Here is a 17,842-nt window from a genome sequence, read left to right as displayed (position 1 = left end):
TCAGGATTACATCATCCGTTTGACTTGCCCTTCAGGTGCACTGCCCCTGAGAGCAGCTCCATGCTCCCCTCCTGTATGTAACTTGACTGTTACAACTTTCTTTGGACTTGGTAATCCAAGGTAGGAATAGTAGCTAGGATTAACAGAGGGAGAGATGGAAAGAGATGCATACGTGTAAACCTCTCCCTGCTGCAGAACACCACCTCTAAAAAAACATCAGGGGAGTGTGCAGCCTACCACAGTGCTTTAATGGCAGAGAGCAGGAGCTGGTAGAAAAGCAGGAGGTGTCAAAAAACCTTCAGAAACACAATTGGGTTAAAGAAAAACAAACAAAAAGCATCTAAGCAGGTGGATATCATCTTCACCAAGGAAAACAGAGAGGCTGCTAAATGGCAGGCTTCCTCACTGTACTTTGTCCTGAGTGCTAGGTGTCCAGGTGCCATTACAAGTTCTTTCTCTTTTTAATGTGAAGGATTTCCATTGCTCTTCTCCCTCTTCATCCCCCTCTCCAGCTGCTCTCCCTGATGCAATCCCAGTCCTGAGGACATGCAGTGCCAGGGCTCGCTTTAAGGGAAAGTGAAGGAGGAAAGGCTAAGATAGGTAGGATGCTCTCACTGCTCTCGTCCTGATCCGCCTTTGTTGGCACTCAGATCGCTCAGCAAAGAGCATGGCTCTTTGGTCTGTTTAGGCTGTGCCTGGCTGGCCTTGTGAGGAGAAGGTGGAGGTTTGCTGGGGTAAAGGACAAACCAGAAAGAGCTCAGGTAAATGCACCGAGGTCTTTCTCTATGCCTGAGCTTCCCACTACTAGCAGCCAGGGTCAGCCTCTCTGTTAAACTTGCTGGGTAAGCTGTGTCTGATGTCCAGGGGTCTCCGTATGCACCCACCAGAAAATGTGGCTGATAGCTGGCCTGAATCCTGCTCCTGTCACCAGTGCTGTAAATTCAGAGCAGCAATACCGGCTTTTCTGGCTGTGTTTAGAGCAGCACACAAATTGGCTCTGCATTATAACTGGTGTAAAAGCTGGTGTGGTCAGATTCACGCCTGGGCAGCACAGCAGATGGATGAGGACAGCACGCTAGTAAGGAAGCTATTACTCAAATGAAGAAATTCTTGGGTGGGGGGGGAGGGAGGGAAAAGGAAGAAGAAATTAAAAAAAAAAAAGAATCAAGTTGCTGGCAACACTGACTGACATTGTTTGGGGATCACAGCAACCAGAAGAGCAAGAGCAGAGTCAGTGCCAGCACACAGCCGCTCCGTGTGCAGAGTGGCACGCGGACAGCCGTGTTCTTCAGCATGCACTCCACCCTGGACCAGGAGCCATTGTTTGGCTGTGGCTGCACTCCTGCCAGGCTGCACATGACGTTGTAAACATCCACAGATCTGATGGGAGGCGCGCGGTAGTTGGATCTGAAATCTGCAGGAAGAGCAGTAGTGAGAGGCATCAGCGGGCGCAGCTGCGGGTTCCACTGCTGAAATGTGGGGCAAGGGCTCTTCTGCCCTTCCTGGGGCTTAGTCAAGGGGCTGGGGTGCTAAATGGAATATGTATTATGATTTCTATTGTTATATTTGATAATTACAATCTATAATAATTTATATATAATTGGCAAAAACTTTTGTTTTGGATGTTTTCATTCACTATCCATTTGCTCAGCGGAATGCCCAGCTGAAGCAGCCCCAGCCGTGTCCCTGGCAGGGATGGGGATGATGGCATGGTACCTGGCCCATATGCGAGGAAGATGCCCCTCATCTCCATCAGCTCATTGTCGTAGCCGTGCCAGCCGTTCTGCCAGGCCTCTCTCTTCCCTGTGCCATTCTCCCAGAAGGGCAGCTTGTCCCTGCTCTGGGAAACAGCAGCAGAATTCTTTAGCAATACAAATACAAAATTGTTGTTATTATTATTATTATGAATGTATTGTAATATGTTGGTATGCAAATTTCTTTATGTAGAAATCTAATTGATTCTCTGCTTAACAAGCTCTCAGAATTGCCACGTGCACACTACATATCTCTATATATCTCTAGATAACCCACAATCTGACCCTTCTTGTGGCCAGGGTGCTTGGGAGAAATGAGGCATTTTTAGGACAGAATTTGGTGAGCAGGGGGCTGGTGGAAGAAAAGGTAGTGAAAGTAGAGCTGAAGGAAGCGTAGTAAGATCTCAAGATCTTACATAATGGGAACAGTTTTTTCACATCTGGCCAGAGCAGAGCTGGCAGATGAATTGGCAAAAAGAAGAAGAGTAAATCAACAAAACTATAATGGCAAATGATGGAGAACGGGAAAGTCTATTTTAAGGACCCACCTTAATGATTTAACTTTGTCTAGCTTCAGCATAGCTGTCATGCCCTTAGGCTTTCTTATGCTCACAGCAGTATTTGATGTGAGCATTGCTGGCGGCATAACTAAATGATGTAATATTTTGACTCAATGTCCAGCAAAAACATGATGATAGAATCATAGAATCGCCAGGGTTGGAAAAGACCTCCAAGATCATCCAGTCCAACTGTCCACTTATCACCAATATTTCCCACTAAAGCACGTCCTTCAGTATAATATCTAAACATTTCTTGAACAGCTCCCGTGACAGTGATTCCACCACCCCCTGGGCAGCCTGCTCCAGCACCTGACCACTCTTTTGGAGAAGCTGTTTTTCCTAACTTTCAACCTGAATCTCCCCTGATATGTTCTTACTGTGTTCATGTACCTTTTCACATTGATATCTACCTATTTTGCTTCTGTACCTTACCTCTACTATGAACCATCCCTCCTCAGCCACAAGAGTTAGAGGAGACACAAATTTTCCTTTTTTATAGAAAAACCTCTCTGGAATATCCTGTATGTTGTAAACATTCATGTGTTCTACAGCTTTCAATTTTTGATATATCTGCAAAGAAAACAAATGTTAGCATGGCACATGGCTATAAAGAGCATATGCACACCTATGGGTCCCTAAGAACACCTGATTTTTTTAACTGGCTAATCCCCCCTTAAATCATCAGGACATTCAAACTGGAACTTTTCAAATCCAAAGGTGATGGCTATGGAAAATCTCCATATAGGTTTTTTGAGGTTCTGAAGACTTGGATCATAAACACATAGAAAACCAGGTCATTATGCATACTTACAATACACGCACTCACAGATATATGCATGTGAGTACATAAACCTAGGGACAGATTAATGAAAACCAAACCATCAAAAGAAAATATAAGCAAAATGGTGAAGAGAAATGCTTGAAGGCTCGATGTGGACTCAGTACAGATGAGGAAAAGGAATATTCTCTTTTGCCCAGTCTGCTGCTTGTTCCCTCTTTGTGCTGCAGTGAACAATTCCTATTAACACACTTGGTATTTCTTACACAACCACTCAATCCCTATCGAAGAGATTGATAGTGCTTAGTTATCTGCTTTATAAGGATATGTGAGATTTATCAGTTAATTCCTGCAGCTTTGAAGGTGCACAATGATGTGCAAGTAGTCTATTATTATTAGTCACACTGTCTAGAATAAAATCACAGAAAGTGGTGAAAATCTCAATTATTCAGAAAAATATTTAAAATACCGAAAGAGGTTCATATACCATAGAGAAAATGTTTATTGGAGTCCCCAGATCTTTATGTCACTCTTCTAATCTTCAACTCATCTTCAGGAAGAAATAGCTTGATTCAACAAGAATGAAAAGTTCGCTAGCCTTTTAGTGAAATCTGCTCTGCATTTGTGATGCATTTATACACATGCAGGAGATTTGCATTGTCTAACTGGGGTGCTTCAGACACGCACCCAAGGCTGAAACTCCTCACCCTATAAGTGGTTGGGAAGCTGGGCCTCAGCCTGATCTTCCCACCATGGCTTGGACTAGAGAGTGCTCCTGTTATCTCACCAGGACTTCTGGTGATTCAGAGTGGCATAACTCTTAACTGTAATACCTCTAGGTTATGATACAATCTAATTCCCGAGCACGATTCTTTGAAGTGAATTAAAATCGTGGAATCTGACTCTCGGGAAAATGAAAATCAACTTAATTTTGTTTGAAGTGGCAGCACTCCAGTCAGAAGTCCTAAGAAGAAACGAAGGAAGAAGAAAACAAAACCATGATGTGAAGCATTGTATTTTACTCTTGATGGGGATATTAGGCTATTTAATGAGAGAGAAGCATGTGCTTAAATAGCTTTGTCGGATGAAATCCCGTGTCTCTATGAAGTTGCTACCTACACTTGCCCTTGTTTGAAGGTCTTGCCTACAAAACTAGAGATTGCTGAGTTAAGGCAGAGGAAGACTTTATCAGTGCTGTAATCCCCTGCAGGAACTTTGAGCAACAGACTTACACATGCCTCTAAGAAAACCATCAGTCCTGGCACTAATTTAAAATGTTCACAATATCCCAGCTGTACAAATCCTGGAGAGCCTCTTTGGGTGCAAAAATTGGCAGATGTTCTCTTCAATAAATTGCATGACTGATAATGCATTGGAATTTGCTAAAATACATTATAGAAAGCAACATTTCTCAATTGGAGTGAGAATTCTCTGCTTGTACATCCGTTTGTCTACATTCTGAGGACAGCAATAACAACTTCTCAAGCTCTGGATTCTGGTTCAGCTATAACTCACAAATGTATTCGTTACAGATGCTGTATTTTCATTCTTTTCAAGTGGTTTCCATATTTCTTTCTGAATTGTTTTAATTTGCCTCTCAACATCCTGTAGTTCTAGCCTTGAGTTTTAATGATGGATTTCACCCAACATACTTATTCATCAAAACTCTTCAAAGAGAATATCGTAAAAATGAGCTCTTTTTTTTTTTTTTTTTTTTGGTAATTCTAGTCTATATGAGCTGATTCCTCAATCTCTAACTCTAAGGGTGTTCACTGGAATAAAGATGCCTGACCTCTTCCAGATTTTTTGCTAATCCCAGCTACTGAGTCAGTTGATTGATTGATTAATATATATAAAATTTTGAAAAAAATCTGCTAGTTATTTATCAGAAGCAAATAGTGGTGGGCTTTGAAAACTCATGTCTGTGCCAAATAATAGTGGAACATTATGCTTTTAATTTGCCTGGTGTGAATTCCCTCTAGAAATCTTTGTTACAAGAGTGTAAAGTCACAGGATCAAAGTGGCCATAGAGAAGAGCCACATCTCTGAGGACGAAATTTGGATGTACATCCATACTAAAGAAACAAGTGTCATAAGATCCAAGGAAACATGAAATAAAATAGATCAGCACCAACAAGCTTCACATACCTCTGTGTGCTTCTCTGGAACAGGCCAAAGGCTCACAACAGGACCTCGGTCCTTCATTTGTATTGTATCACTCATATTGATGTAGTTTTTCAGCTCAATCAATTTGTCTGTCCAAGAGATGTCCGTCATCCCGTGATCAGAAAAGAGGAGGACATTGACGTCATGCTGAAGGCCCTTGTTCTGTGAAGTGAGTGCATGACAGTCATTACAGCCAGGCTTCGTACTGTCTGTGCTCACTGGTAAATTTTAAACCCCATTTGACCCCCTTTGATTTTAGTGGAAGTGCATCAGAAGTAGCATGGCCAAAAATATCCCACAGTGAACTTGGCCATCACCAATATCAGTGCCTGGCTGCTCTCGCGTGCTGCTCTAAGAGAACCTACAGGATTGGCACCAGAGAGAAATTTGACAAAATACTCTCAACCCCCCACCAAATAGCCAGTTTCTACATCTCAGCCCCCAGAACTTGTTGACCCAGTTAGTCTTAAATGGGATTTTATCCAGCTATTCATTGTCTATAGATCAAAATGGCTGCCACAGTACCACCGTACTCCTGTGGCAAAGGTCTTCCCCACTTCCTCTCCTAAACACAGTCACTTGGTGTTACAGCTTTTATGATTTAGTGAAAATGGAAAAATATATTCCTCTCTCTGCAGAAGCACACAGAGAACTCTAATGTGTACTTAGCACTGTGAAAAGAGAGCAGAAGTATCCATAGAATTGACATTTACCCAAAAGCTTATCTTCCTTTTCTCACCACAAAATAATTTGAATAACTTTTTTTTTTTTTAAGCAAAGCTTCATGTACAGAGTTCTGAGTGGTACCATAAAAACTACCATAAAAGTTAATCGTCAGATTTCATAAACCTTACAAAATGAGCTTTTCTGATTCACTCGCCCACTATAAATTCCAGCCAGCAACATGAGTTATAAGCAGGCACACATAGGTTGGTTTATGGCCTCCTGGGGCTATTGGGGTAACAATCCACTAGGAGGATTATATCACCATCTACAACAATATGAATCAGGGGAATGGTGTCTTACCTTCCACATGGTATCAACAGCCTCTCCTTCGGAGGAAATAAAAGTTTACTGCCAATATGTCCAATTAACAGGCATTAAACAAGCTCTTCACAATGTTACAAAGAGCAGTTTTTAAAGCTTTTTGAAGGCTGTGTTATGGTCTCAATTAATTACCAGCTATGAAAAGGTTTCTCTAACAACTCCTGTTGGAATAGCAACATTACATACACCTTGGGAAGAGGCACAGGTAATTCTGGGGCACACGCATGGTGAACAGCAGATGCTGGCACTGTCATTACTACAGAGCAACAGATCACAGCACAAAGAAAAGCAAAATGCATCCAGAACTCGGTTTTCCAATGCCACTGACCTTAATCTGTGTGATCATATTGCTCATGGCTTTGTCCACCTCCTTCAGAGCACTCTTCCGCTGCTCAGACCAGGGGCCATAGTGGTGGCCTTCCACATCGATGCGCTCGTAGTACACAGCTGCCATTTCAGCGCTGCCATTGCTGGAAGTTGGAGGGAAGAGAGAGGATGATGGGTGTGGGGGTGGTTTGGGAGCCTTCCTCTCCTAATAGTTAACATAGTTCTCCTCACCAGCACTTAGAGCACTGGAGCCCTCTGCTATGTCTTCAGATTAGGAAGGCAGCTTGTCACTTAATGACAGACTGAGAAAATACTGATTTCTGTGCTCAGTGCCCTTTTTAAAAGGATTGTGGGAACTATAAGTAAATTATGGTTTAATTACAGTGTGATTCTTCTGGCTTTCTCCTGTGTGAGGGCTTCCAAACCACCTAAGTCAACTCAGGACAAGCTCTTCCATGACCCTACAGAAACCCATGTAGTGCAATTTGGGGTGAGATTTTAGATGGAGTTTTTGTTCAGGGATCTGATCAATGAAGAGAGGAAAACCAGAGTGATTTCAGGGTTACACAAGGTTGGTTGGTCACACATTTTTGCACTGAATGCCCCTCAGCCCAATTAGTAGCACATACATCAGTGCTTAATTATATTTTCATGACCACTTACAGTTCACTGCAAAGCTTGCTGAGAGCAGCTGTGTGGATAAAATCACAAATTTATGTTCAAGAAGTTCAAACACAGTCTTTTTCTACAGTACTTAATATGTGAGAGGTTGTGCCATCCATAATATATGCCCTGATCCAGATCAGGATCCCTACAAGAAGATTTTGTGTGATGATCTAACAGGCCTGGGTTCTCTTATTAAAGACGCTACACTGGTGATGAGTGAGGCAGAAGACAAAAAATGAAGGTGAAGGACTGACTGAATGAAATTAGGACCTATCATTTACATTTGTGAGTTTGCAGAAGAGCAGTCCTGTAGGCAGCTGAATGTCTCTGCCTTGGTGGGAACGTCTCTGTCAGTCATCCTATGTGGTTTTAAAACCATTCAGAAGAAGCAGCCCTCAGCACACTCAATTTCATTTTTATTGTTACTTTCCATCTATCTTAGGCACAAATTAATTTCTGAAACTTAACCCTGTAACTTCTGTGCTGGGTATACCCTCACTGAATTTCTTTAAACAGTTTTCTTCTGCAGCAGTGCCTGTTATTTCACTGCTGAAACTGCTTTGGCTTCTCACTTGCAACTAAAAGACCAATTGATCTAGACAAAAACTAAGAAAAATCTTGACTGAATAAAACAAACGGTTTTTCTTAGACCATGGTGAGATTTCTCAGTGAGGGCTCAGTGCTCTAGTGATGCATGTTGAACCTTACCCACAACTTCAATGTATGTTAGTCCTGTATTCTCTTATCATCAGTAAATTTCAGAAGAAATAGATATGGAAAACTTGCTAAGGAAAGCTGAACAGCATCTCTAATTGTACCAAGAAGGTTTTTATTTTATTTACAACCTTTACAGGCACCACACAACCTTCATGGAAACAGCCCTGAAGTTCTAGATAGGGAAGAGACATAAGGGAGGCTTTAGGAAAAAAGAAACAGTTCAGAGACCAAACCACCCTCAGCTCCTGCAGTATCTGTAGGATTTGGGCCCTTGGGGAAGCTTGCTGCAGACAACACGGTAACATAGATTTGCCCTCTTCCTGAAGGAAGGCTGGCTCTCACCTTTTGCAAGCTGCCCTGCCCACACTTGCATGTCCCTGCTCTTCTCACTGCCAGCTGCAGCAAATAGCCTTGTGACTCCAGGTGAAATAGCTATTGAAACATTTTCAGTGGATTTTTATGTGTTCTGAGATAGCTTCCCTCTAAGCCTTCTGCTGTAAATGGCATTAATTTGCAAGCATCTGTGCAGCAGGATCCTGCATGCAGCTGGAAGCAACATCCCCAGCAGTTCTCCCATCATTTTGAAGCCTTTATGTCAAGGACAACTAACCCTCAGCATTTGCATACTAGACTTTTCAGATTCAATTGTATAGGTGATGGTGGTTCCAAGGTTTTAAATGAGGAAGAAAAGATAAAGCTTAGGCTACACACATGTGTAGTCTCAACACATGTAATTTTACAAGCTACAAGGAATTCTTCCTTGTTAACCTTTGGATAAGAGATGGTGCAACTGGAATGCTGGGTGTGGAACATGCTGCTTTCCTAAGAGCCAGCTGAGAGATGTCTTATCATAGTACTCATATTTACACAGAATCAGTGCCTAATCCAAAAGAATTGTGCCTCAGATGTTTTAAAATGAAGAAGGAGCCAAAACACTGTTCTTGTAAACAAGGGACCAGAGCTGAATGTCTTAAAAGTGCTCTCTAAATCTTTGCATTTCAAAGTCTGCTACTGCAGGTCAGAGGAGAGATTCTCACAGCCTGATACTGAAGTTGTTTGGAACAATAAGTCAGGTTGTCTGCTCTGTGTTATAACCTACTCACAATAAAAAGGAACATGTGTTTCCCTCTGACCTTAACGTAACTCTGTTCCTGTATACGATCATGTTTCTACAACAGCATTATAATCTACTCTTGAACCTCATCTTCCTATGTGGGAGCTAATCCTGAAAATTGCCCTAGAGCTCATAGTAAACCCAAATATTCACTTTTAGGAAAGGAAAGAACCCTCTGCAGAACTTTAATGACGTACCGGAGAGCCTCGAGAGCATCGCTGATAGCATCCACAAAGTTTTGGTCTGTTGGGACGCTGAAGTATTCGCGGCAATAACTTGGTCTGACTCCAAGGATTTCAACCTCACAACCTACGAATGAAAAAATGTGGTAAGTTCTGCAGTTTCACCTTCATTACAGACCCCACAGGCTGTTATTCCAGTAAATTCCCTATGACATTACTTACCATACACCTTCCATGCTGGAAACTTTGCGGTTGGGAACGGAAAAGGGGAGAGAGGTTTGCTGGATGAGTGCTTGCAGCAAATGGAACACTGGATCCTTTTATTTCCCTCTTTAAAAGGAAGGCATGACGTTCCCAGGACACAAAACTCCGATGCCCTCACGGCCTATCAATTCCACCTAAATCACTCGCTTGTTTCCATCTTAACTACTCTGGCCACATATCCTCATTTCCAGACTTCCAACATAGTAGATTTAGATAATGTTCCCTCGAAGGTTGGCAAATATTTTCCACTTAGACACACTGCATCTTACATCATAATATCCTCTATAAACTGTATTTTATTATGTGATTCTGGCACTCCACTATTAAATCTGTTTCCCAGGAGATCTTGTTGAAACAGTATAAACCAATTAACTCTCTTGGTAACTTGCAGCCTTCCTTGCAAAATACAGTCCAGAAATTTGTGGCAACAAATCCTACAGGAGAACACAGCCCTGAACACACAAAAACTTGTTTCTGTGGTTTTCTGCCCTTTTGCTCTCTGGTTCCTGTGCTGATGAATAACATTAATATTTAAAAGAACAGAGCTTTCAGAAACACTGGATTCATGCAAAATATGTTTAGAAAACCCCAGAGTGCTCCCATCAGAGCTATGTATTTACTGGTAGGTTACTGGGGCGCAAGAGAAAAAATAGATCTTTTGGAAAATGTACTTTGTATACAGCAATACCATCGGGTCAAAAAGGCAACTCTAAATGGTACACTGAATCTGCCTACATTTAGGTCACTTTGCCTTTCCTTTGGGATGAAAAAGAGAGGCTTAAGGACTGTCATTAGCTGATACATTGGCTGGGAGGAATTAAGGTTGCACAGGAGGTGTAAGTCTAGAGAGGGCACTAGGGCAAATTGCAGAGCTCTTCTCCAAGACATTTCGCAGTGGTTTGAGCACTGAAACATTCAGCGAAGAGAAATTGTCTGTGTCATGCACTTCAGCCTGCAGAAGCTCATATTGCTGAGATGCAATACTGGGATACAGGGAAAAAGAAAACATCTTGCAAAATACGTTGACCAAGAGACCTGGTGTTGCAGTGCGAGTCACAACAGGCAATTGCAAGGGATGTAGTATTGCAACAGATGAAATACCACACCTTTTGGCTTTGTTCGGTTTAGGCTGTCCATACTATGTCTCTCAGTTTAGGCAACGACTCATTAAAAACAGGCCTTTGGTGACTGGACAGCCAACCTATAGGAATCTGATGCTTTTGAATGCTGCCAAAACAGCCAGCAAGTTTGAAGGGACATCCAATTTACATGCTAAAATGCTGGGAGACCGATTTTTAAAGGATCTAACTCTAGTCCAGTTTCTTCTGCTACAGCAGTCATTCCAGTCTTTTACATCTTCAGTTCTGGCTAAGCACGTACCTATCAGTATGCCCATGTAATTAATATGGCTGCACACTTCGTACGACATCTACCTGGATGGAATTACAGCCAAAGAAGTTCTTACAATCAGAGGTGTAAAATCTAGTTGCTCAAATGCATTCTTCTGCATGATGTGCTAGGTGCTGCCAGCAGCAAAACACGAGCTTTTAGACACCTCATATACTAGAGGCACTGCAGTAATCCTCTTTGGTTTTGCCAGCATTTCAGGACTGAACTGGAACTTCACAGCCAGTTTCTTCTCTGGCACTTGAATCTTGGAAAAGACTGGATACAAAGCCATTCTTCTGGTAAGGACATGTTTGGAAACACAAGGCCAGTCAGAGCTAACTTGAGAACTGATGCCTAGAATTTTAGATTAAATGGATGGTTGCTCATAACCAGTGACTCATAGGTTGATTTTCCTCTTCAGATAGTGACATTAGATTATAATTTTCTCAGATACTGTTCTCCAGAATTACTCACATAATAATTTTAACTGACAGCATCAACTTCTTGGGTACCTGGACTATTTTAGTTGCTCTGATATCCTTGCTATTTCTAGATTGTCAAGGGATGAACGTGACATATGAGCCTACAGAAGCAGCAAAAATTAGAGGTAAGTTTTAGCCTCTTCAGTGGTAAATGAGAAAGAAGAAGTGAGAAAGAAGAAGTGGACAAAAAGCATGGAGTTCATTGACAGTATTCTATTTTGTTTGTTTGTTTGGGGTTTTGTGGTTAGGTTTGTTGTGGATTTTTTGCCTCTGTAATAAACAGAACTTAAAATCAGATTTGTGACGTTCAGGCTTGTTAAAATTCCAAAGTACTGGCTCTGAAGACCCTCTAGAAATTGCATTGTATCTTGGTAGAGGCTAGGACAGATGGTAAATTTTTTCATTTAAATATAATGGGAAAGGATATTTGAAAGCATTTGGAGCCAGACAAAGGGAATGTTAAAATTTTCTTTGTTCAAGTACAAATAGATGAGTTGTATGTGCTGAGATTTAACATTAAATACCTTTCTGCATAGTTTTGTAAAGGAAATTAAACCTTTATTTCAAAACTTCAACTTCTGGAGCAGGAATAAGGAATTCTTTTGCAGTGATATATGTGCTCTATCTGACATGGAGACTTGAGCCTCTGCCAATTTTAAATTGTGTTTCTAAACATTGATTTAACTGTTGGACACTTCATGTCATAACAGAGTTTTGACAACTTTCCAGACTAGCTCCATGGTCTGGAAAATGTTGTGTTCAAATGACAAAAGATTGGATTTAGAGTTTATTTTTCCCTTTCTCTCATTTCAGCATTTAGTAAAGATGTCACTGCACTTCAACTGAAGCACACAATACTGAAAAATGAACTTCAGTATGATGTTAGCTATTGTGTTTTTCTGAATGATCGAACATTCAGAAGATACACAACTTTTTTCCCAAGGAATGCCTTGAAGAACAGATGATGCCTGATAAACACACGACGCTTATCTATGAAGCAAGACTGTTGTTGCCATTAATAAAAATAAAAAACGTCCCCAAAAGCCAAATGCTTACCATGAGAGCTTTTGGCACAAACAGCACTGGGACACTCAGTGCAGCAGTGTTTTGGATCCTCTGCTTCTAGGTCTAGGATGGCCCAAATTAATTCTGCCCACTTGGCTGTGTTTACGCTCAGATGTGGATGTGATTAAATGAATGTTCACATTCAACAACCCATTGCTTGGTGTCCCCTTGTTCTGGGGTTTAGATTTTCTTTGTCTAAGCACTGAATGTGCACACCAGTGGAAGAGGGGGAAAGATATGAAGCAGCAGATTTTGGGTTCCAAATTTGCAAAGCTTGGAAATGGCACTGATGAGGAAATGGTAGTGAAGTAAGTTGGCCCTGGGAATTAGCTCTCTGGCATTTAAATACATCTCCATTACATTTGATCACTCTTGTTTGGGTCACTGTCTTCAATGACTGCTATCTAGAGAAAAAATAGCATCTTGCAGAACAAAGTGCAATGAATTTGGCACTATCCTGCTGTTCCTGCTAACAAACAGCAAAGAACATGCACCAGGCTTTTTGTTCCGATAAAGGAGTTTGAGAACAGGTTTCAGGATTGCCAAAAAAGTAATCAATTTATGTTTGTGACATCATTTTCAGATGATATAAATAGATGACCTGCAAACTTTCAAATGTAACGTATAGACTTGCAATCAGATATTCAACTCAAAAATCTGATCACGTCTCTTCACCAGACTTTCATAAGCACTCTTACCAGAGAGAAATATCCCTCCCTCCACAACCACACCTTACTCATGTCATCACCCTTGGCAGTACGCACATTTGTGAAAAATTGTCAAGGATGAAGCACAGGAGGAGTAAAACTTCATCAAAAATATCAAACACCTTGAGATCTCACTAAGAATTGCAGCTGCCACCATCAAACCCACCTGACGCGTTAGTTTCACAGCAACAAGGTCATACATCCTACTGATTTTATTCCTCACTTTTTTAATATTTAAAGAAAAATATTAAAAACAAGATGTTTTGCTACTTCAATATTAATTATATTGTATGTTTTATGAGGGTTGCTCCGAAAGTAATGCCTCCTGTTTTATTACATTAGCTTATGATGAGACAAATGCTGGTGGTATGGCAGTAGAGGTTGAACCTTCCCACCAGTATTCTTTTACATGTTGTTGTCATAAGACAGATGGCAGCAGATAGGCACTCTGACAAAATGGTGCCTGACATGGAAGTGCATACAAAGCAAAAGAGTGTCATTGAATTCCTCCATATGGAAAAAAAGCCATTCATTGATGCTTTCTCGATGTTTCTGGAGACCAAACAGTGGGTGTGAGCACAGTGAGGTAGTGAATGGTGTGTTTTAGCAATGGCAATAGTGATAGTAGTTCATAATCTTCACTCCACTGGTGAAGATTGCTGTGAGCACAGCAAGCAGCTCTTGTTCATCGCTGGTGAAAAAGCACAGCTGATGGTGGTGGCTATGTTGAAAAAGAGTGTTTTGGAACCGGGAGTTTCCTTTACCAAATAGTGTTACTGTGCTCTTTGTAGTGGTTGTAGTTTCTACAGAAATAAATAGGAGGTATTACTTTTGGAGCAACTGTATGTTCAGCCCAAGACAGTTCCTCTTTGCTCAGTGCGGCCCAGGCAGGCCAAAAGGTTGGATATTCATGTTCTATCTACTCTGCAATTCCAATCCTTTGAGAACACAAGGCAATATTGCCACTTTCAGAGCTTTTCTCTCTGGCTATCTTTTCAACCTCCTTCATCTTGGTTTGCTCCTCCTTCCCATTCCTAAAACTGTGGCCCTTTTCCTGGAGAGAGTACACTGAGATGGCGGATATGGGCTGGCTGGGAGCCCCTAGTGATTTCAGTAGTCCAGTACCCAACATACCAGGAATGGAAAGGCCAAGTCCCTCCAAATTAATGGCTCATACTTGGAGAAACTGCTCTCAGGAGAGCTAGTGATGAAGAAGATAATGGTGCTCACTCCTGCTCACCAAAAAATGCTTTGCTTTCCACTGGGGATTTTGCTGCCTTTGTAATACAAGTTGATAGCCTTCAGCTCTCAGCTACTACATTTCAGATTAAAAACAAATAAACGTTGGGAGAGGATGTTTAGCTTCGATCAGTGATATGCCTATGGCATTGCCCTGTGAACCATTCAGTCCACCTGTAGCCCTACTGTGCTGAAGGCAGGAGCAGCTGGGGAAGAAGGAGATGCTCTGCAAGCCAACAATGGCCCTAAAGGTAATCTTTGATGAAATATTACTCCCTTGTAACACCTTAGTCATTTTCTTTTCTAAGCCATGGGCAATCTGTAATCTGCCTATGGCTTAGAAAAGAGAATACATTTCCATAAGTGATTAGTAAAGTATTCTTATCTGTATTTCAGAATTGTAGTGTATGAAAAAGCCACCCTATGGAGAATGGAGTACTTAAAGATATATCAATAACTAGTATTAATTTTTGACATACTAACCTGGCCAGTAGTACATGAAAACATTCTTTTTTTCTTTCATCATTGTGACCCACAAAGGCTCTGATCCATTCCACCAGAGAGGTAGGAGGCTTTCTTTATTCACACCAATATCAAAAGAAACGTTTGTCTTCGGGTCCCACATGTAGTTTCCAATCATCTGATGAACCTCACAGTGGCGACCTTTGGAGAAGGAGAATAAAAAGAGCACCATCAGACCCGCATTCTCCAGCAGAAGGATGCCACCAGCAACACATCCCTGTTACCACCTGCTCACTCAGCAAGTCAGCTGAAAAGATGCCTCTGGAAGCATGAATGGTATGGAAAGAACATTTAGTTAGCTCAGCTGGAGTCTGCCAACTTTTAGGGACCTGCGCCCAGAAGAAGGGACTCTCCCAGCCCAAACAACTCACTGTAGCAGCAGCCACAGAGGTGCCATCTGTCGGGCTGAGGTTTGGCTTCTCTGCATACAACATCTGCCAGGTCTGAGACTATTTTAAGACATCTGCCCACACGCAGCCTCAGTACCGCAGTCTGTAAACAGGAAAGAATAAAAGCGTGATCTGAAAACACATAAGAAATTTTGGGAAACTCACACTTGTCCTCTGCTTCATCTAGTGCGTGCATTGCTCAGTGCTGGTACTTAAGAAAACAGGGTAACAGTTCTCAGAATATGGGAAAAATAATAAAGAGCAAGGCCACCATCCTTGGACCTAAAAGCTCCACACTGGCAAGGAGTGAGAGAATCAGGTAGGACATAGCCAGCACAAGCAGCCCTCTCCATCCTCACTCCATGCTGTCCTGCTAAACCAGGTACTTGCTTCCCTGAGGCTCTTTTTGTCACCAGAACCACCCAAGAAGCCCTCTACTCCTGGCATATACCTTAGCTGCAAGCCACAGACCCACAGGAGATCGGCCCAGAAGGTCCAGATGTACAACCAGGGTGGGGTCCTTCCAGCTTATTCATTTGAAGGGTCCCCCTCTCCTCTTTGAAATAATCCATGGTCCACATTGGTTTTCCTCATACAAGTCAGAAATAGGCTAAAACCTTTACATACTACTTTTAATTTCCATTATTGTTTGTTGTTTTTGTTGTGGTTTTTAAAAACATGAACATGCTTTGTTTTTGACTCTTGGCCAGCAATCATTGCATTAGACATTTTTAAGCCCTCTTACTGCACACTCAGAGTACTTGGGCAACTTTATATTACAAGACACTGGTACGTATTGGCTGAAAGCTGCCTTGTCACTGTCAGAAGATACAGTACAGTAAGAGTTAATCTGCAAGTGAGTTAATAAAAATGGAAAAAGAAATGTTAGAGATTAAGTTGTACTGGAAGATAATTATTTCCTCATCTTAAAAAGCAACAACTAAGTATCTGTGAGACACCACCATCATTACCTGGTGACTCATGGCATTTCAAGGATCCAGATTACAGACATCGATTACCGTGAGAACAAGCATGGTGAGCAGAACTGAAATAACCTCAGGATGCTTGTTTTAAAAAAGCAGAGGACTTTGTATATTTAGTGTACACGTGACCTTGAAATGGATCTTGAAAACCTCCTTCCTATTATACACCACATTAAAACAAACGGGCTTCTCCTTCCTATTATACACCATATTAAAACAAACAGGCTTAATTTAGGAAAACTGGTGGACTGGAGGGGAAGTAATCTGTCCTTCTCAGGCTGCCAAGAACTTACTTCACCGTAAATCTAAAAAAACACTAGTAGAAAGCCTCTGTAGTGCCTCAAAAATGCAAGTTTCTTAGAGGACAGCCTCATCTCTTCAGCTTCTTGAAGCCCACGTACTCCCAGCCATATAGCAACCTGCAGAGCCAGCAACTGGTGCCAGCCCCAGAAACCTGCAGGTTGGGCTGAAGCTGGGAGGTCACACATCTGTTTGATGCACAGTACAGCTTTCATACAAAAACAATGAGCTCCAGCTGCTACTGATGTCAGCTCCCTATAGGATTTGAGGTCTACTGTCAGTTGGCTCACCTCTTTAAGGAACAGAACAGAGATTGTTCTTTGCAGCGTTGTTGCAAAGTTTCATTATGTGTGTGCAGTAATACAGAGGACAGTATCCTCCTGAACACCACATTAGATGAGTTCATTCTTCCAACTCTTTTTACACAAAAAAGATACCTACAACACTGTAAGGCAGCAGTTTTCAGTGTTTTAAGAGAAATATGATTCAGTTGCTGTTTTGGAAACACCTGCAGTGCATGCTAGACTCCAAAGCACTTCTATATGCTGCTAGTTGTGCTCTTGGAGAACCTCTCCAGCAACAAATAATTGCAATGTACACAATATAAAGCATAGAAAGATCTAAACTAACTGTACCTTATTTTAAGGGATAATATAAATATTTAAGTTTACAGACTCACAGGGCCAGGAGGGAACACCAGATGAGCAGACAGGACAATATAACGCTGCGCAGAGCCATTCCCCTCTGCTTGTCTGGAGATGGTGTGCCAGGCAGACCTCAGATTTCTTTGTAAGACATCAGGAACCAACTAATCAATCTCTTCCTTGCATTGCTCATCCCAGTATTCATCATCAAGAAACACCATGCCTACTCTTTAATTTGATTTTTGACCTGTGTTAATCTTCAGCCATGGCACTTTCATGCCTCACTCACTAGATTAAAAAGCCTTGCAATAGCTAGGATTTCTACTCTGAAGACACTTATACGTGGAATTAAGGTTATTTCTCAAATTTCTTTTTAGCCACACGTGCAGCCCAAGTTTTTTTTTTTTTTTTTTTTTTTTTTTTTTTTTTTTTTTTTTTTTTTTTTACATTCTTTGCTGTAATTTATTTCCCCCAGCCTGAGAAAATTACCTCTGGTGATCCTCTTTTTAACAATTGTCAAAATAGTAACATTTTGCTACATGGTCAC

At 41.5% G+C, this 17,842-nt stretch overlaps 1 protein-coding gene across 4 annotated transcripts in view; it reads right to left on the bottom strand.

The window, feature by feature from the left end:
• Nucleotides 1-303: 303 nt before the first annotated feature.
• The window catches only part of ENPP6 (ectonucleotide pyrophosphatase/phosphodiesterase 6), a 42,532-nt gene continuing 24,993 nt past the window's right edge, over nucleotides 304-17,842 (bottom strand). For all 4 annotated transcript variants that reach the window (XM_090138886.1, XM_031607474.2, XM_090138888.1 and 1 more), the window contains 7 exons: nucleotides 14,941-15,120; nucleotides 9,327-9,438; nucleotides 6,634-6,775; nucleotides 5,241-5,420; nucleotides 2,747-2,884; nucleotides 1,717-1,840; nucleotides 304-1,414 (listed from right to left, as the gene is read on the bottom strand). In XM_090138886.1, the coding sequence (XP_089995012.1) occupies nucleotides 1,203-1,414; nucleotides 1,717-1,840; nucleotides 2,747-2,884; nucleotides 5,241-5,420; nucleotides 6,634-6,775; nucleotides 9,327-9,438; nucleotides 14,941-15,120 (1,088 nt within the window). In that variant the 3' untranslated portion in view covers nucleotides 304-1,202. The remainder of the gene's footprint in view (nucleotides 1,415-1,716; nucleotides 1,841-2,746; nucleotides 2,885-5,240; nucleotides 5,421-6,633; nucleotides 6,776-9,326; nucleotides 9,439-14,940; nucleotides 15,121-17,842) is intronic.

Source organism: Phasianus colchicus, chromosome 4 (genome assembly GCF_987193195.1).
Source record: "Phasianus colchicus chromosome 4, bPhaCol1.hap1.1, whole genome shotgun sequence".
In the NCBI taxonomy this organism is placed as follows: domain Eukaryota; kingdom Metazoa; phylum Chordata; class Aves; order Galliformes; family Phasianidae; genus Phasianus; species Phasianus colchicus.
The sequence above is the reverse complement of the archived record's forward strand: the minus strand, read 5'-3'. Positions and strand labels throughout refer to the sequence as shown.